Source organism: Panthera onca, chromosome F2 (genome assembly GCF_046562875.1).
Source record: "Panthera onca isolate mPanOnc1 chromosome F2, mPanOnc1 haplotype 2, whole genome shotgun sequence".
Lineage (NCBI taxonomy): Eukaryota > Metazoa > Chordata > Mammalia > Carnivora > Felidae > Panthera > Panthera onca.
The window spans coordinates 43,078,666-43,099,524 of record NC_138356.1 but is presented as its reverse complement, the minus strand read 5'-3'; the positions used below and the strand labels follow the sequence as shown (position 1 = coordinate 43,099,524).

The 20,859-nt window shown below is 43.1% G+C and overlaps 1 protein-coding gene across 1 annotated transcript in view; it reads right to left on the bottom strand.

The window, feature by feature from the left end:
• The window catches only part of PTDSS1 (phosphatidylserine synthase 1), a 64,643-nt gene extending 43,797 nt beyond the window's left edge, over positions 1-20,846 (bottom strand). Inside the window, exons 1-2 of the mRNA XM_060610960.3 lie at positions 20,530-20,846; positions 9,177-9,268 (exon numbers count right to left, since the gene is read on the bottom strand). Of these exons, the coding sequence (XP_060466943.1) occupies positions 9,177-9,268; positions 20,530-20,708 (271 nt within the window). The 5' untranslated portion in view covers positions 20,709-20,846. The remainder of the gene's footprint in view (positions 1-9,176; positions 9,269-20,529) is intronic.
• Positions 20,847-20,859: the final 13 nt, after the last annotated feature.

Sequence of the window (20,859 nt, the reverse complement as noted above, 5' to 3'; positions counted from 1 at the left end):
GTCACACCGCTCACAGGACTCCACTTTTGGCCTGAGAGCACTTCTGTGCTTTCTGATCAGCTCTGTCAGGCTGGGCCAGCTGAAGAGGACAGAGTGGGGGTGGTGAGTTGGGGGCATTGAAGGTTTGAAGCAGGACTGTCTCAAGGCCAGGAGAGTGAGGGGAGAGAAGCAAGCTAGTGAGTGCTGTTTGGAGGTGCTGCTACGTGGAACTGATAAGCAAGGTCAGGAAACACAAGGTCAGGAAGGACAAAGGACAGGATGGGGAACTGATGTAAGTTCCCTCATAAGTCCGTCCAAGGTCATCTTCAGCCCATGATCACTTGAAGAGTAGTCTTCTGAAAACAGAACTTGGCCCTCTCTTACCTCACCCTATGCAGTGTGTCCAGGGTAAATAAGAGGAGGGGTGGTGGAGGAATTTGGGGTTGACGGGGCTTTGCAGCTCTCCTTAACCCAACCGGGACCTGCTCTGGCTCCAGGGTATTTCTCTCCACCAGTCTGTGATTCCTGTGACAGGCACATGTTGTTCCAGAATCAGGATGAGAATTTTCATCTTACTGCAGTTGGTTGGTGTTGTTGTTTTTTTTTTTGTTTTTTTTTTTTAAGTCTTGTCTTGACTCCTCCCTATTGAATCTTTCCCCGTTTTCTCCAGATTTTCCACTTACACATTGTAATATCACATCACAATATTTCCGGGAAAAAATACTAATTTTTAAAATGCCCTTTCAGTTTTGCAAATCGAAATGCACTGAAGGGATCTGAGAAAGGCTTAAGAAACCTGGTGTGGTAGATTTCAGAAAAGATGTTGCTCTGCCCTGAACCAAGTAGGTGGGGAGTAGTGGTATCTTTTGCCTCCAAAAGGTGAGATGTGGCCCTGGAAAGTAAGGTGACACCTTCAGCAACTAACTGCAAAACCAAATCCAGGCTTTATTTCAATGATCAAATCTGCCCACTTCTTTCTGAGAAGACACTCTCAATATCTTGATGTCATATTTTAAGAAATACACTAGGAGCATTACCAAGATTACCGACTTTATCATCAAGGATGTTAATATTGCTGAAAACATTATTTTGCTTTTTTAAAAATGGAGGATGAGGCTGGTGTCTTTCTATATTTTATTATAAACCCTGACACTTATGCTCACCAGATTACTCACATTTGGCTAATCCAGTCAGGTCACCTTTAAAGCCATGCTTCTCACAGTGTTCATCTGCCCAGACATGTTAACACTGCCTACAGCCTTCCCGCAACATTCACTTTATCTCCATCTTCTTTCCCGACAGACTGTTTTCTCAGTGGGCATGTACAGGCAGGGTCCCCCGTGTTCCTCTGCATGGTCAAGAAGTTAGGGGCGCTCCATATCCTGGTGTGTGTATCTATCTATACTTCATTTCGGATTTGACAAAAGCTGCCTGCAAGAGTTACTCTTCTTGATTATGTGGGAGAAACGGGGAAGGCTTGGCCAGGTCGCGAGGGAAAAAGAAGTGCTGTTTTGTTTTGGACTGTGTTCTTACGGGGTGCATTTAAACATGGCATGGTTTCTTCTCTTTTATCAGTCCCTCCATCTAGAACATGTGAATTTTCAATCAGATATTAGGAGTTTGATTTCAAAAGAAACAGAAATCAAATGTCTTTGTCATGAGAAGAGCTAACATTGAAAAGATCCGACCTCAGAAATTAGAAAATTAGAGGGCTGCCTGGGTGGCTCAGTAGGTTGAGCATCCGAATTCGGCTCAGGTCATGATCTCACGGTTCGTGAAGTCGGGCCCCACATCGGGTTCCGTGCTGACAGCTCAGAGCCTGGAGCCTGCTTCCGATTCTGTGTCTCCCTCTCTCTCTGCCCTTCAGACACGTGCTCTGTCTCTCTCTGTCTCTCAAAAATAAAGAAAACTAGTAAAAAAATTAAAAAAAAAAGAAATTAGAAATCAGAAAATCACACACACGAAAAAAAAAAAAAGAAAAGAAAAGAAGATCACAGTTTGACTTGCCAGCAGCCTGTTAGTCCCAGGGAAAAACTAGGTTTAAGGGACCGAACCTCAGGGAAGAATAATTCCTTTAATCAAATTCAGGAGCTGCCTCTCCAAAATCTGTACATCTGTGTCCTTGGGCCTCTTCAACCACATCTTCTCTTCATTACCACTGTTTTTCAGCTTTAATGAGGTATAACTGACAATGAGTATTACTTGAAAAGTTTAAATCCCTCTAAGAAAAACCTAGAAAAGGTGAATAAAATTATCTTTAAGCAAATTTCAAACCTAAGCATTTTTTAAAGCAGAAGTAGTGGAGCAGGCAACAGAATGGTGGGAGGAGGGTGGGGGGGAGAAAACTAGGCTTTTGTTTTAAATTTAGGGGACAGGGAGCCTTCTGGATTCCCTTCAAACCTCAAGGAGATGTGGTTAACACCATCTGAGCTCAGAGAAGTCGAATGAGGCCAAAGGACAGACAAAAGGATAAACTCAGGAAAATCAAGACATACTAGTATTTCACTCTTCTCAAAATACCTTAAAGAAGTGCTGAATGGCATTCCTCTTGCAGACAAGGAATGGGGAAGACAGGGCTGATTCTGTGAGCTTTCTTCCCAGCAGACTCATGACTTAATCCCACATTTACCTACTGAGAGGCCCCTGTGGGCCAGGAGCTGTGGGCGAGGATAAGGCTTGAGCACTTTGGGTAGGGTGGCGGTGGGGGTGCAAGGGGGAGAAACGGTTCAAGGAAGCCCTCAGACACTGGAAAAGTACCCCTGAAGGTCACCTGTTGAAAGAAACCTCACAGCCAAACAGGTTTCTAGATTTCACTGCACTGACAGAGTGATACAGTTATAATCACGCTCTAATGATACAGGGGTGGAGTTAAAAGCTCACTTCTACCTGAGTGTCAGTTGCTATAATGAGATGAAAGCAGCATTTAAGAAACTTTTTTTTTTTTTTTTGAAGGGAACTGAAAGAGAACAAGAGAGAAGATGGCAGGAAAGCAGCAGCATGAAGTCAATATCAGATCCTCCTTCCCTGGCCTCGCCTCAGGGTCTTTCCCTCCACATCTGTTCCCAGGCCTGAAGGAAGGAACTCGAGAACCCACCCCAGCCACTCACCCTGTTTGACGCCAAGTGAAATTCTGTTTTGAGTGTCCACGCCTCTCCCAGATAACTCAGTGGTAAAGTCTAAGCCGATGGAAGTAATCCTGTTTCCCTTTTATTCTTTTGGTCACTGAAGATCTATCAGTGCCTACTCCTTTGGACAATACGAATTCCTGTCCTGAGGTCTGCTTGGGGAAGAGGCACAGGGCTCAATTCTAGTCAAAGAGAAGTGAGGACTAGTGTGCTGGAGAGTTTCTAGAAAAGGTTTCTTTACTTTTAAAAAGATGTACAGGTGGGGCGCCTGGGTGGCTCAGTCAGTTAAGCGTCCGACTTCAGCTCAGGTCATGATCTCACGGTCCGTGAGTTCGAGCCCCGTGTCGGGCTCTGTGCTGACGGCTCAGAGCCTGTAGCCTGCTTCGGATTCTGTGTCTCCCTCTCTCTCTGACCCTCTCCTGTTCATGCTCTGTCTCTCTCTGTCTCAAAAATAAATAAACATTAAAAAAAATTAAAAAAAAAAAAAAGATCTATAGAAGAGGTGCCCTCCTCTTCTTTTGGATGTTGACCGTGACCATATGTTCAGCACTCAACAGCTATCTCAGGATCATTAGCGCAGCAGAGAGCAGCACCAACATGAAGACAGGGGAGCAGAAGAAGGCAGAGAGCCTGGGTCTTCACATGCCGCCGAGCAGCTGAATTAGTCAACCCTGGAACCACTCTATCTCACAACTTCCAGTAAACATTCTCTTTATTCTTCAAGCTATTTTGAAATGGGCTTCCTATTACTTGGTGGCCCAAAGCATCCTGTTATAGAACCCTATGGAGAAAGTCAAGGGCTTTCTTTCTTATTGAGACTCTACAAAAAGAATCACGGGGCCCCCCTTCCTGAAGGAGCTGCCTGATGCTACCACACAGGTAGTACAGATGGACTCACACAAATGAGACATATGGATGGCATCCAACTCAGGCCTGCAGTCAAACACGCAGGGCAGCCTCTGCTAGGTCAAGGATAAATGCATCTGAAGTTGCCAAAACAGAGTCATTCTGGGAATGCCATCCACTGCAGGCACTGCCCCAAAACTGCCTTTCAAGGAGAAGGCTAACGTTGGGCGCTGTTTCTCCCATTCATTTTCATTACTTAATCTAACAATTCGTGCCAAGGGGGAGGAGAACGGAAAATAAGGTGACTGGACTGGAGCAAGAGGGGGCGTGCACACTCCGCTCAGGAAGCGGTCACCCGGCATCGAGGCTCCCAGGAAGGCCTGAGGTCTAAGTGACCACATATCCTAGACCACCCTTTCCCAGTGGCCTTGTAGTTCCCCCACCATCAACACCAGCACCCCCTAAAGCCAGCCCGCACTTGTTGTTGTTGTTCAACAACAACATTCTTCAATGTAGAAAACTTCTAGTTTCACTAACCTTTGGAAAGTGTGGATAAGTGGATCTTTAGAAAACAAGGCAGACACGTGTTTGCTATGCACACAGGGCTTCAAGAGAATCCCTCTAAAAACATGCTACACTAGCGTCCTAATCCTTCTTACATAGAAGATTAAACTGCCCTTGCCCCTTTCTGTATCCATCTAAAACCTTCTCTTTTGGCATGCTCTGCCTACATGTTCTGCAGGCACACACAGACATGGAAGGGGAAGGACAAGGCAGGAAGTGATGAGGAAAAGAAAAAGAAGGAAGGTTCCGATTGATCTGCTAACTCCGGCTGGTCACAGATGACATCTGGGCAACACAGGAACGTGGACACCACCACCAACCAACTTCCGCAGGATCCAAAGCCACTGCATACAGACCAACTAAGACCCTAAGACCGACTAAGTACAGACCAATTAATACCTTAAGACCCTTTTACCTGGGCAAAAGAAAAGCTAGACACTAACAGAGAGGAACAGAAGAAAAAGAAGACAAAACCACATAGGAAGACAGAGATAAAAACACATGCCAATGGATCTAATAGGGAGAAATGACAAGGACAACAGAGACTAAAGGAAAACACAGGAGCCAAGGCCCTACCAGCAAGCTGACATCAAATGGCTGGGTGACCTTTCATGGATGAACACGTTTCAGCTTTCACAGCTGTAAACTGAGCAGGCTGAATGAGATGAGCCTTATGGGTCCTCCCCACAAAGTCCACAAGCCAGGATAAGAAAAGCATAAAACAAACTTCACTTTTATCTTCCCAGAAGGAAAACAATAGCACAGTCCCACAATGAGACTTAGTAGGTGGACTCTGAAGATTAGAGGACTTCATTAGGAACAGAAGAAAAAAAGAGCAGAAATCATATAAAATGTTCCTTGCAATAGACTTAATCCCCCAGTCCTCAGGGCCTTTGGTACCTGAAGAAAACCATCTGCTAATGAAGCCCCAAATTCAGCTCTTGCTGAAGCCTCATTGAAGGGATGGCTATAAAATCATGGTTATTGAGAGACTAATCTTTGAGAATCCTCAGACTTCTAAAATGACACTGGACTCAGAAAAAGTAAGTGTAAAAGAAAAAAAAAAAAAAAAAAAAACCAAAGGCAGAAAAGAAACCATCAAAGCCATGAAGAAGTTACTGTTGAGAACTGAGCAACAATTAGCACCCAGCCAAGAAAAGCTGAAGACTTGAAGAACAGACCTGACACCTTTGATCAGTTCTCTGAGCACCTATCATGCCTTGACTGATATTTAAAAAGTAGGACAGGGAAAGACTAGAAAAGAAAGAAATAAGAACAAAGGGTACACAGCAACAATGGTCATGGCACTGACTAATGACGTAGAAGTAAGCAGTGGGCCCTCACGGGACAGGAGAGGTAGAATGGCTAAGGGGAGGAATGGCAGTCACCCCACCTGAACTGTCACCTATATACCCTCCTTTGGGGCTCACCATCTCCCTGCTTTGGGCTGTGTTCTCATGTCACCTTTGCACGAAAAGGCCAGGTTTCAGAGCTCAAGGAGACCAACCACAGACTTAGGTGGTTCATGTATGTAAAATGCTTCATGTTGCAAGTGATCACTTAGCTATCCTACAACATAGGACCCCTGAAAGAGGGGATGGGTTGCATAATGTCCAAGCTCACCTCTAAACCAAAAATTCTGAGGTTTTGTGTGTTTGAAGAGGAAGGGAAAAGAAAGTTGGCAAATAGCCAAAACGCTGTTTGACAACGGGGACTTTTCCCAGCCAATGTCATGGACATCTTATTGTCGTACTCCAATAATTGTGCATTACCAGAACTCTCAATCATCATGGAAAGGCCAAACTACGTCTGTCATATCTGCATAGGGTGTGCAGGTGTTACAGACTCTCGGCAAAATGCATTATGTTATAATCCTAACCCCTAAAGTGAAGATTTCTGTTGGACTCTTGTACTCGTGGGACTCTTGGACCCTAAAGGACCAGACCATAGAGCTACTTGTCTGTGAACATTTGCTATTTTTTAAGATACAGGAGGAAGGACCTCAAAGGTAATTGGGAGATTATCTGGGCTGTCACTTCCACCACAGGCCTCAGAGTACATGGGCCACTGGGTGGGGGGGCCGGGGGCGGGGGGAGGGGAAGCTCCACCTTGGTTTCTAAAGGCAAGATAAACACCCAGCAGACCCACGGGGGCAGGCTAGACCCCTTGCTGGGCAGAGCTATGGAAGCAGACTATTATTACCCCAGTAGGTCTGGAAGGCAGAGCACTGATCCAAAAAGGATTGACTCTTCTTCTTCTTCTTCTTCTTCTTCTTCTTTTTTTTTTTTTTTTTTTTTTAAGAAAACTCTACTCCCAACATGGGACTAGAACTCACAACACCAAGATCAAGAGTCACACGCTCCACCAACCTGAACCAGTCAGGTGCTCCCAGGATTGATGATTCTTGAGCTTTAAAATCTCACAGAGTTTGCCTTCCTGATTTTGAACTTGCTTGGGACTTGTCACCCCTCATTCCTTCCTATTTCTCCCTTTTGGAAGAAAAGAGCTTGTCCCACTGCTATATTTTGTAAGCATGTGCTTGGTTTCACAGGTTTACAGCTGGAGGGGAATTCTGCCACAAGATGAATCTTGTGTTGTTTAAGCCATCCAGTCTAGGGCATTCTGTTATAGCAGCCTGCACTGACTGAGACAGCAGGCTTTCATATCTTGAAAGGTTTCCACTAAAAATAAAATTTAATCTAGAAGCGTGAGTGGCTGGAGAGTTAAACTCAGCTGTCAAATAACTTAGTTATCTAAAACAACTCATTCTCTTAAGAATTCAGTCATGGTTTTACTGGTTGGATTATGTTATCAGCAAAAACCACGTAGTGTTACATAAGATTAAGCAAACATACAGAACGAAACACCATTGCCACAATCTTGAAAAGACTGAAGGCCTTGCCATGTGTGATACTGTGATTTATAAGAAATATATATTTGGTCTTTGTGTCCTTTTCTGGCACAGATCTCCTAAAACCCTTGGTATCTTCTAAGTGATGAGGGTAATGAATGTTTTTTGCTGTGTTAATGAGAACTCAAAAGCACCTAAAGATGGGGCTGGTTGCCAGTAGAGCCAACCATGTGATTAGAGGGTTGGAACTTTCAGTCCCACCCCCAGACCTCCAGGGAAGGGTGAGAGGCTAGAGATTGAGTTGGATCCCCAATGGCCAATGATTGGATCAATTATGCCTATGTAAATTAGGCCTCCATAAAAATCCAAAAGGATGGGGTCTGGGGAGCTTCTGGGTTGGTGAACACTTTTCTGATCCCAGAAAAGTGGCACACGGAGAGAGGGCATGGAAGCTCCTTGCCCCTTCCCCCATGTCTTATCCTATGCATCTCTTTATTTGGCTGTTGATAAATATCCTTTGTAATAAACTGGTACTGTAATCTAGTGAGTAAACTTATTTCTTGAATCCTGTGAGCCACTCTAGCAAATTAATTGAACCCAAGGAGGGGTCATGGGAACCTCTGATATATAACCATTCGGTCAGAAGCACAGGTGACACTCTGGACTTGCAATTGGCATCTGACATGGGGACAGTCTTAAGCTTGAGCCCTTAACCTGTGGGATCTGATGCTAACTCTGGGTAGACAGTGTCAGAATTGAGTTGAACTGTAGGGCAACCAGCTGGTGTCTGAAAATTGCTTACTGATGGGGGAACACCTCCCCCCGCCCCAGGCCTGCTACTATCCCCCAACACACATATTTTGGAATTGGCATTAGAACGTAATTACCATGGTACATTTCCAAGCAGCAATGAGTAACATTCACAATGAGCTTCTTATATTATACATTACATCTACTGAAGAGACAGGAGGATAGAGAAGAAACACACCCTAAAGTATGATGTTTGAGTACAGCCCATGGAGCATAATTCATAGGTAAGACTGAACAATTTCAAAATATCTAAAGTGTAAAAGAAATAGGCTACAAAAAGGAAGCATTTATAAGTGGTTACAGAAAATAAGTAAGCATATTCCAGGGAGAAGGTACAAAAGAGAAGTAAGAAAAAGTAAAGCAAGGGACAATTCAGAGGAAAGGGATGAATCCTGAGTATGGCAGATTTTTTTTTTTTTAACAGACTTTGCCTCACTCTATAATCATGATGGGAGATAAAATTCACTGTAATAATGGTCTTTTTTTTTAATCCGGTGATGAAAATTCATATCCCAAATGCATGATCAGCAAAGTTTACTGTGATAAAAAGATCATCTGGAACAACACGTTATTTAAATAATACTCATCACAGCACTGACCCTGTCATTAGCAAAAAGGACTAAATAATAATTGTGTATTTTTATGACTCAGCTGATACAGCAAAAATAGCAACACGAACAACAGCGGACACTTATTAAGAGCTTACGATTGGTCAGTCACTACTCAGAGAATATAACATGTATTAGTTTATTTAACCCTTTCAACAGTACCTACCTGTTATTTCCAACGTACAAAAGAGAAGCTCAAGCACGGTGAAAATGCTAGGGGACTTCCCCAGGACCACTTCTAGCAACTGGCAGAAGGGGCAGTTTGCCTCCAGGGCCTGTGCCCTAACCACCACAGATTAAGTTTTTACTCCACTTTCTAGTTTCACCTTTTAGGTGGCATGCATCTCAAAAACACCAAAAGGATACCATGCACAGGAGAAATACATCACTTACCATTGGGAAAAGCTAACACACTGATGATAAGAAAGAAGAAAACAACAGAAAGGATACCCCTCCAGATGTTGTCTTCTGGGACAGAGTCATCCCTGAAAGCAGAAAAGAAAACACTGAGTATTCATTTTCAGATCTAAAGAGACGACATGATTGGGATTGTTAACTTCATTTTGCTGAGCAAAGTCATTACAAATACTACTTATCATTCACTATCAATTCCTAAAATAGTACCATCTTATAATAAAGTCCAGTTCTTACAAAAAATGCCATTGGCAACCTTGCACACCAACATACATTCTCTTCAGACAAACATTTGAGAATCAATGTTCTTTTTTTTTTTTTTTAATGCCCAGGATGTCAAAAGGTAAATGCTTTTTGATTTCAAGAATCACTAAAGATGACCTTTATGATATAGACTGTGCAAAGAAATCTTTTAGAAGTCAGAAAGAAAGCATAATATTATAAAGAAGAAGAACATAATGCAATGAGATTATGTATCAATTCTTAAAAACAGGCAGTTGACTACCTAAGGGATGAACAAAAAGGGCGAAAATGTTGGGCAATAAGAAAACACCAGAAAATAATACTTATTAAAAGAAAAATCATTAAAAACAGAATATAAGACTTAAAGTCAGACCAGAAGCAAAAGAACTATGAAGAAAGGGAATGAGTTTCTTCCCTCTGTGCTTGGTCATTTCTAATCTATTGCTGTGTTTATCTCCTCCATAACCCTAGTAACTGAAATGATTCCACTTGTTGGTTGATATGTTGTCTGTCTTCAATATAGAAAGTAAACTCCTGAAAGCAGGGGATTATTCTCTCATTGTATCCTCAAAAGCTGGCACATGGTAAACCTTTAATAGATATTTGTGGACTGATTATTTATTAGGAAGAAAATCTACTGAATAAAACCAAGTAAAATTCCCTTTGGGAAATCTGATGGCAGAAAAAAATTAAGGTTCTCACTGTTTACATTTAAAAAAAAAAAAAGGAGAGTCTAGTAACATATTTGGGGTTCAAGAGAAACCAACAAAAGAGGGAAAACAGAAGTATAAGACAGCAAGATTTTGTGAATTGTTGATCATTATTAAGAAGCTTGAGAGAGGAAAGTCCAGGGTTTCAGTTTAAAAGGATGCAGGATGAGTAGACAGAAAATAAGAAAACAGAACAGAAGGAGATACTTAGACATAATAAGACTACAAGCAATAAATTTAAAACTGATTTTTGAAGGCTGAGTTTATCAGTGGAAGGACTACAGTGAAAGAGCTTTCAAAAGACAAAGATTAAACATTACTGAAAAAAGAAGACAAAAACTTTATAAGAAAATCAAGTTAACATACAAAAAAAAATCTGGAGCATCGGGATACATGAGAGGTATGGAATAAAACAATAATGAATTACCATGAACTTCTGTTCAGGCACCCAATTAAGTGATTTCCAGATTCATGAGAGGACTGAACATAAGGCTCTGAGGTAAGAGATCATACAGATTCCATTTCTTAAACCATCATCTGGCCAAACAGCACTCATGTTAATGTTGGACAAACAATGCTTCACTGTTAACTTCACAAATCTGCTTATAAAACCAAACTACACAATCAGACAGATTTTCTCTTGCAGCAAGGCGCAATCTTATTTTAAGGTACACCCTAACAATTTAACATCTGCCCAGAAGTTATGAGTATGGCCTTAAAAAATGCTAGCCCGATTATTACTAGGGTATTTGCAATACCTTTTGGCCTAGGCAGGGAAGCCCCATATCCAATTTCCAGGAACACCAGCTTGTACCGAAGAATGAATACATACAGGGATTGGGGGGGACACAATGTTTTCATTCAGACCAACATCACACTACTGATATTGGCAACAATAACGACCATAATAACAGCTCCTGTTTATCAAGTATTTACTGTGTGCCAGGCACTGAACAGGCAGTTTCTAAACATTATTGCTAAGTGTCACCCCCCCCACCCCATCTGCAAAATGGAGTACTATCAACCATATTTTACAAATGACGTAACAAAGGCTCAGAAAGGTTATGTAATTTTAATTTGCCCAAGGCTACACAGATAAGAAGATACAGAGTTTGCATGTGAAACCAGGTCTTTTAGACGCTCAAGACATGCCAAATTGCCTCCTAAAAAAATTATCTGTCATCCTAAATCAATCTGATTCATGTTCGATGTACCGGATGGTAGAAGAGAGTTTGACAGCACATACGTTTGTAAGTTCCAGATAAAATAAAAGCAAGGCTGAAATAAATACCTGTTGCTTGGGAAAAGGCGAATTGTAACTCATACTTTATACCAAAATATACTCTGGACATTCATAGAATAGAAAAACTAAAAACAAACAAGAATGGAAAAAAGTTCTGGAAGAAACAATGGGCAAATTAAAAAAAACAAAACCAAAACACAACCATCTCAGAGCAGGGAAGACCTTTCTGAAATATGACACAACCCAGAAATCATAAAGGAAAAAAACTGGTCAATCTGCACGACAAAGAATCAACAAAGGAAAAATGATAAACTTAGGACTTCTATCAAGGCAAAGAGTTAACTTCCCTAATACACAAAGCACTCCTCCCCAAATCAATTAACAGAAAGAACAACAAATGGACACAGAAAAACAAATAGAAAAATGGGCAAAGGATATGAAGAGACAGTTCAGAATGAGAAATCCAGTGGCTCTCAGGCAAGTGAAAAGATGCTGAGTCTCACTCATGGTTAAGAGGTGGACAAACTAAAACAACCCTGAGAGACCGTTCTCTATGAACCTATGGACAAAGGTAAAAATTAAATGACCGAGCTGGAGAGGATAAACAGGAAGTCTCTCTCACATTGCCAGTAGTAGTATAGATTGAAACCACTTTAAAGTAGGGCAATTTGGCAACATATTAACTTTATAAATGCATATACCCTGTGACTCAGCAACTCCATGAATGAGAATTTATCCCACAGCTATACCTTCATTTATGCAAAAATGACATATGTACAAGGTTGTTCACTGTGGCATTATTTGCATTAGCAAAAGAATGGAAACAAGCTAAATAAGTGTCCACTGAAAGGGAACTGATAAAATCAATTATGGTCCCATCTCATAATGAAATACTGGGCAACCAAAAAAAGACTGAAGCTTCCTGTAAGTTAACTACTACAGAATAAGAGACATCATGAGATAAATCAAGTTGTAGAACAGTGAGTTTAGGAAGCAAATATTCTCTGTTCAAAAAAGGGGGCACGTGTATGTGCATGTAACTTGCAACTTGTACAGATAGCTGCAGGTCTCAGAAATCTACCCAAAAAATGGCAACACTGTTTCCTCCAAGAAGAAAAAAGGAGGGAGGGAGACTTTTCTCCACATACTCTTTGGTTAATGGATTTCAAGCAATGTGTATCCATTATTCTTTACCAAAAAAAAGGTAATTAAAATTTTACCTAAACAAATGGCTACAGCAAACCAGAAAATCAGTCTCTACTTGAAATTACTTGCTAGTCAGAATGCTTGAAAATATACATCAACATGAAATTCATAAAAACTTAAAATCAGTAATAACTAAGGATATAAAACCAGGGTGCCCACCTGGCTCAGTAGGTTAAGAGTCTGACTTGGTTTCAGCTCAGGTCATGATCTCATGGTTGGTGAGTTCAAGCCCTGCATCAGGCTCTGCGCTGACAGTACAGAGCCTGCTTGGGATTCTCTTTCTCTGCTCCTCCTGCGCTCGCTCGCTCTCTCTCTCTCTCTCTCTCTCTCTGTCTCTCTCAAAGTAAATAAATAAACACTTATAAAATGAAACTGCAATTTTGTAAATTTTGAGCAGCTATATTAGAAAGGATTAAAGGGATGGCTTAGTTGTTTCAGGAGGAAAAAAAAGGCTGATTAAATCTGAAAAAAAGTAGCAGTGGGGTCTGAAAGTTGGCAGCCTTATATCTAATGAGGGGGGAAAAAGCATAGCAAAGATAGACAGCAGGGTTGTTAGATAAACTGAAAATGTACAGTACAGGAAGATCAGACTTCTGTGACCAATGATTGGAGCGTAAGCAGGTGATCTTCATTAGGAATGTGAGCCCCATCTGAGCTCAGCCTCACAAGCAGCTTCTGGAGAGTGGAGAGGGTGTTCCCACCACACCTAGAACAGCCCCTTACAAGAGGTGGGTGCACAGAAAGAACTGAATGCATGAATGAAGGGGTTGCCCAGCACCCCCAACCCGTGCCCCGTCAACTCTCCCTGCCCTGACAACCTTGACCACAGCCCTGACTTCTTCCCAAGGTCTACTGCAGCCATCAACGACAAATGTCTCAATCTCTGGTGCTCTGAACTTTCCAAAGAACTTCCTCAGCTGGCATTTTCTTTTAACTGCTTCACAGTTTTGTGGGGAAGTATTATCTTTACTCAAAGGATGAAGAAGATAAAGCTCTTTCTTTATCTTGCCCACAGTTACACACAAATAGGAGGCAGAGTGGAAGTAGGAGCCAGGGCTTCTGGAATGCTGGCTCTAGTTCAAGATTGCTACATTTACCAAAATGATACAAACAGACAAGCCGGGGAGGGGGGACAAAGTCCTTTTCTCTCTACCAAATTTAGGAGGTGCTCCAGAAGTGGGGGGGGGGGGGGGTAGCCCCAACCACATACAGTAAAACTACTGAATGGGCAGTTTATAATAAAATTGTAATTTAAGCGCCAGTGGGCACAGGTCCCATCTCATTCCTCTGAGGTACCTCCCATGCCCAGCACAATGCTTTAGCACACGGAAGGCATTCTCAATATGGTGGGTGCCAGAATGAAAGAGACGCTATGGCTGAGTGGGCCCAGCGACTCAAGTCACGAAGGAGTGAAGCACAGCCTGAGGCCATAGAGTCCACTAACAGTGACTTTACTGTCCCGGTGCTGAATGGCCAAATATTCAAACACCTCAACTCCTTCTGCAGAATGCTGTTTCTACCCAGAGAGGAGAGAATGTCCTAAAAGCAGGAAAGGTTTAAGACAAGCCCTGAACTTAAAAAAAGTTTGCACTCAGAAAAGTTTTGGACTCAGATTGTGTCAGTTTAACGTCTGACCATAGGCAGTGGGCAAGGAAGACTTCAGGAAAGCGAAACAAACTCCACGTACTCACAGACCATCTAGACAAGGCTTCCTCCCCGGGGCCAGGCAGACAGGAACCCTTTATCATGACTCCTAAGGCTGCTAAGTGGGTTGTCCTCCCTCCCCACATCTTCTCCTTCCCTTCCCTCTAATAGGAGTCCTTGAAATTGAGACACACAGGTAGGGTCATGTTTATAAGGTGGTCACTGTTAAGGATCCTCTCTCCCGATGGAGAACTTAGTCCTCGGTTACATGGTGGATCGAGGTTAACTAGCTTTGGTATTACCTTTAAAGACTATATTCATTTCATTTTACAGTAAGTTACAGTCCTTGTCAAGAATTATAACTTAGATAACAACTAAAGGAGAAGAGTGATTTTTAAGTTCTTATTGGATAAATGACTTCTTGCATTTTTATTCATTTAGCATTTTCCGGGTGTGTATCTTGGGGTGATTAAGATATTTGGGCTCAAGATGGGGCGCCTGGGTGGCGCAGTCGGTTAAGCGTCCGACTTCAGCCAGGTCACGATCTCGCGGTCCGTGAGTTCGAGCCCCACGTCAGGCTCTGGGCTGATGGCTCGGAGCCTGGAGCCTGTTTCCGATTCTGTGTCTCCCTCTCTCTCTGCCCCTCCCCCGTTCATGCTCTGTCTCTCTCTGTCCCAAAAATAAAATAAAAAACGAAAAAAAAAAAAAAGATATTTGGGCTCAAGAAACTGATGCAGTTAACAACTATTACAACACCAATAAGAGACACACAATAATAAAAGGTATTTGGAAGTATATAAACATGTCTTCCCTGTGCTTCCTGAAACAATCAAGAAAGGTGCTCAGGAAGGAGCTCAGGACACCATGGGCTTGTGGGCAGACAGGAGGTGCCGGGAGGCGCTCTCCCCTGGGAAAGAGCTGCCAGCCTGGCACTGGCTGTGGGGCCGGTGAGCCATCCGGGCCTGCCGTGTGCCCTGTGTGCAGGTGTTGTAGGGGAGGCAAGGCTGGAGAGGCAGGGATACTTCGTGATGGAAGGCCTGAGTCCAGCCAGCATTTCCTACAGGTGATGGGGACGTAGCGACAGACAGTAAGCAGGGGACAGATCGGGTCTCCCCTTTGTCTTAGAAGGTCATGAAGGCAGCAGTGTGGAGGCTGAGTGGGAGGGAGATGAAGTAAAGGTCTGGGAGCATACTATCCCGAAGGATAAGAGGATTGCCGAGCCACGGCCTGGGCCTGGGAGGGAACACAGCTCTGAAAGGCGTGAAGGCCCTGTGAGACCTGGTGAAGATAAACTAGGTGTACTCCAGGTGAGCGGAGACCTGGACTACTGAATTGTTGAACTGAATTAAACAGGATGCCAGGGCCAAAGGCTCAGGAAGCAGTCCTGGCTGACTGGACAATGTCTGGTTTCTGAATTCAGGGAGGCTGAAAACCTGCTAACTTCACTAGAGAAATCTGAGGCTACAGGGATTATATCATAAGACTAACTGTATTATACTTGGTAACAGAATTACAGCTCAAATGCTAAACACCACGTAGCAATCCCTAGGCATGGAATCTCTCTGAGGTAAGGCAGCATCAAAACCAAATGAACATCTGAAGTCACCCAGGAACCTATTTCCTACAGAAGACCCCAAAGAAATATAGGATACATTTTCCCCTCCAAGGACCTTGTAATCTTATTGGGGACCTAAAACACTAGACATAAATATAAGAAAGGATATAGAAGATGCTTACTTAAATCCATCACAAAATAAAATCCAAATAGGAAGTGGAAAAGAGAAATATTAAGATCACTGTTAAGTGAACCTCTTCAGAGGACACCACCCAACAGTGGTTGGTGACCCCAGGGTTGGTTGAACCCCAGCACACAGCCTTGTGGACCATCACTTCATAGAGCTGGTGTCAGGGAACAAGGACATCCAGGCCTTCCATTAATGGGAGAAAAGAACATGATGTACATAAAGGAAACAGAACTAAGACAACTGAGTCAGCAGTATCAGGAGATGTTTTCTAATGGGATTTATATGGTCTAAAAGGGAAAGAACAGGGAAGGCTGGCAGATATCCATGAGGGAAGCTGACAAAGAAGGCAGAACTATAGTTCTTCCAAATCCACCGAAGGGAAATAAGGTAAAAACCATTATTAACAAGCAAATAAGAATAAATAAATCAAACGTCTGTCCACTTCCCTGCCCTCACCTGCGTCCTCAGCCTCCTATCAAGGAGAAAGCTAGCACAGACGGACAACAAAGCACTTAGATACAGCAAGCTGTAGGAGGGCAATCTCCTCTGCGTAAGGGACGACCGGCATGGTTGTCGGACGAGCGCTCCTGGACAGGTGGATGCCACTGTTTCATTGCCAAGTGCCTCTTAAGGAGGGGGTGGGCTGCTATGAACGTGTTAGTAGACTTGGGCGTTTTCAAATCTAACGTTTGAGTTTTTGAACCTAAAGCCATTCACTATTTCCAAGTTCGCCAATCTCTGAAAGCAGAGTAAATATGAGGCACCTTAGCAATTATACTCTGAGCTCAAGGCAAAGGTTCTCCTGACCCCATTGTGGCTGAACAAACTTCCAAAATACATGCCAAAGCATTTATCTTATAAAAATACTTATCCTAAAATGTGGCAAAATGAGGTTAGGGAGAATGATTCAATGGTACCGGGCTTCATTTTTAATGACAGTGAAAGAGACAGGAGATTTAAACGCTACGATTTAAGAGTGAGTTGACCTAGTTGCTATTTAACAAAAGAACTACTTGACAAATCCAACCCTGTCTCCGACTTCTGTGCATGGTATCTAATTCTTCACGACCCTAAATTCTTGCTGTGTCTCTACAGCATGTGACGTGATCCAGTACTGTTTCTTGCCAACTGCTGCTATGGCACCCTGAAAGTATTCTAGATCACTAGTCTTTGAAAAACAAACGTTAAGGCATATTTTGAAAGTTTTACGGAAAGAATTGCAGTGAACAGTCATCCAACTAAAATCCTGTTGTAAAATAAGTACAAGGTACTAGAGACAATCATTACAAAAGAGCACAGAATGAATAATTTTCATTTAAGTCATTACTTTCAATCTTTATGGAGAAAGAGCGATCACTGTAAGGTCCCACTTTAAAGGATCACAAATCATACAAAAAATGAATAAGAGATAATAAGTACCAACTACATTAATGGTGCTTATGATTTTATATAAGGTGAAACTGGTTATTAATGAGTTCTTCAATATACGACTTCTCTTTATGAAATTATTCAAAGAAATAAAATGATGAGGATTTTTAGAAAAGACCATAGCCTGAGGTTTAGATTATGCCTTTTCCATTACTTTTGACAAGCTGTCGAAATTCATATTCTCTGCTGCAATTTATCGACTGCTTTGGCAGAATATGCTGTAAAGGGGAAGTTACAGAAGACTGCGACTTTCTGTATTAGAAAAAAGGAAGAGAGATCTATTCTTAGGGGGCCTAGAGTAACATTAAAGATAAAAGGTGGAAACAAACTGCTCATTCTTGCTTCTCATTTAGAATAAAATACCGTAACTACTTTTCTTATTTCCAAAGAAACTCCCGCACTAATTACATCATTGCCAATCCACACAGGAGATGAGTTAAACCAAAGCTAATACTAAACAGGCATGTATGTTATCCAAGCAAAGCAACGTCCACTATTCCAATGCCTTCATCCCTTTTGTCAATAATAGAGCATACTTCATCCTCATTCAATGAGAAATATAATCTAGAAGGCATTAGCATACAATGAAACAATGTAATAGTAATAGATAATGTTTACTAAGCACTTACTATTTGTCATGAACTGAGCTAAACACAGATTACCTAAAAAAATGAATTAAACCCTCATGCTAGACAATCCTATGGAGTACTATTAGATATTTTCATTTTACATATAAATAAGTAAACTATGGCTTAGCAAAACTAAGTGGCCACATTACTATTAAGTGGTAAATCAGATGACATGACGAATGAAGTATTTGAAGGGAACCATAATTAGGGACAAGAATGAGTATTCTCCAAGGCTAGAAATAAGTTCTTGGTTGGATACTATGGAAATATCTGGTCTTAACACACTGCATAGCTCGGGGCGCCTGCGTGGCTCAGTCGGTTAGGCGTCCGACTTCAGCTCAGGTCACGATCTCACGTTCCGTGAGTTTGAGCCCCGCATCGGGCTCTGGGCTGATGGCTCAGAGCCTGGAGCCTGCATCCAATTCTGTGTCTCCCTCTCTCTCTGCCCTTCCCCCGTTCATGCTCTGTCTCTCTCTGTCTCAAAAATAAACGTTAAAAAAAAAAAAAAATTAAAAAAAAAACCACACTGCATAGCATTAGCAGACGACTTTACAATAATAGTAACTGTATCCCTCAATCATTAAGAGTAATCATTAAGAGTAATTATTGTTACGTATTCCTTATTGCTTTAGGTAGATTTATGCAAATAGATAAACACATAATAGGAATGAAGAGTCAACTGGATTCTGGAGGTAAGAAACAAGTGTGATGTGGAAGAATATTATTAGTTTTATGAAAATGCGAAAAATTTCAGTGATTCTTAACGGAGGCACCACTGGCACTTAACATGTGTGCATGTGTGTTTATCTTGTATGTGTACATGCACACACATGCATTTATATAGGGGACAATTCATTCTTTGCTGCACAGTGCTGTCCCATGCGTCATAACACATCTAGCATCCTTAATCCCCACCCACAAAACATCAGAAGTTCCAATGCTTGTGACCACTCAATATACCTCTGCACATTATCTGCTGACTTGGACTGAGAACCATTGATTGTCAGACAAAAATACTAAGAGAAGTAATTGACATTAATTGTGCATCGTGTAGGAGATACTCTTAAGTGCATTCACACATTCACTTAATACTCATAAACCTGTATGAGGTAAGTACATATTTTTATCCCCATTTTACAAATGTGGATCAGAGAAAGGTTAAGTAACTCAACTAAGGATACACAGACACTTCTGAAGCCAACAATCTGGCTCAAAAACTACACTTCCCTGGGTTGATCTTTTAAAACACAGCAGCGTGATAGGCATGCCTTTCCTTTCTTTAAAGAGGTTCATTCAGAAAATACAAGTCCTTGTAAGTAGGACCCACGGTGCGCATGTCATTATGAACAAGGGATAGAATGGTTCCCTTGCTTGGGGGTGAGGGGCCATATGTTCAGTTGAGGGACAGTTATATGATGTAGGTATCAAGAGTTGGGCTGGGTCGTTCCTATGCACAAGTATGTATCAGAAGAGCTTTGACCGTATGGGTGTGTGTGTGTGTGTGTGTGTGTGTGTGTGTTTAGGGAGAAAGGAGAGTTGTGCTATATTGAGGTTTATGTGTTTTACGTATCACTTCCACAGTATTTACTATGCACCAGACACTGCTACAATTGCTTGACGATATCTCATTTCAGCATACATGTTAGATGATGAACCAGGCAGAGTGTGCACTGTGTGATACGCAGTGGGCTGGTGTTTGAATAGCAATGTGCATAAGAGGTGACAGGTACTAGCTGCGCTGGAAGGGGAAAGGTCAGCTTTGATAGGTGTCTACATCATTTGTGTTGTGGTATATAGACAGTCCTGTTTCAGGCTGGGGGAAGGGTTATGCTAGATGGTCTGTGTGCCACACTTACAGGAGGTGCTGCATGGGAAAGGCTGTGTAGTGCAACTCACATGTGCATTTTGTGCATGGCCCCTAGTGCTGACAACTGGAGGCGATCCAAGGGAAGGGATTCAGGTTGTGCCCTGGGCCCGTGTATGGTACGTGGAGACGCTGTGGACCGGTGTGCTTTCAGCCATGTAGCGGTATGTGCTGAAAGTGGTGCATAGGAGATGATTCATGCGGTGTGCTGGGTAGGGACGGGGGCTGGAGAGGAAGGGGCCGTGTCGTGATGTGTGAGGGGGGGATGCTCGGTGCGATAGGAGAGATGGGGATCGCTCTAGGTGACTCGCGAGTACGCCTGATATGGCCCAAAGCGCTGTACAGGAGGAGGTGGTATAGGGTGGGGGGTGAGGGTGGGGATTGGAGGGTAGGGCCAACGCCAGTCCAGAAAAGCTGTAGGGCAGAACTAGCTGCGTGTGCAGTGAGACACCGGGCCGGTGGAGGAACTGACGGGTGGAGGGTCTGCGAGGGTGTACGTGGAACAGCCAGCCGGATTCCTCACGCAGAGCTACACTGGCCCATGCTCCTCACCACCGCCTCCCGCCGGCCCCTTCCCTTCGCCCAAGGGCGCTCCCTCCGCGCGGTTCGGCCCGCCTCACCGGGTGAAGGCGAAGTACATGAGGCTGACGATGGTGAAGCTGAGCAGGGTGATGGTGTGAGGCCGGTAGAAGAAGTCGATGGTGATGTCCTCCACTTGCTGCTCGTTGATCATCCGGAAATGCATCTTGTAGTTCACATCATCTTTGCTCAGGGTCCGGCTCCCCACGCAGGACGCCATGGCCCGCCTCCCCGTCCTGCGGCGGCGGCGACGGCCCCGGCCCGTGAAGGCTGGGACCCGGGAGGTGGCGAGCCGCAGAGAGCGGGCAGCCGGACGGCGGGGCCGAGTCTGGCGCGGAGCACAAGCTGGGAGCCGAGGGAAGGACAGGCGC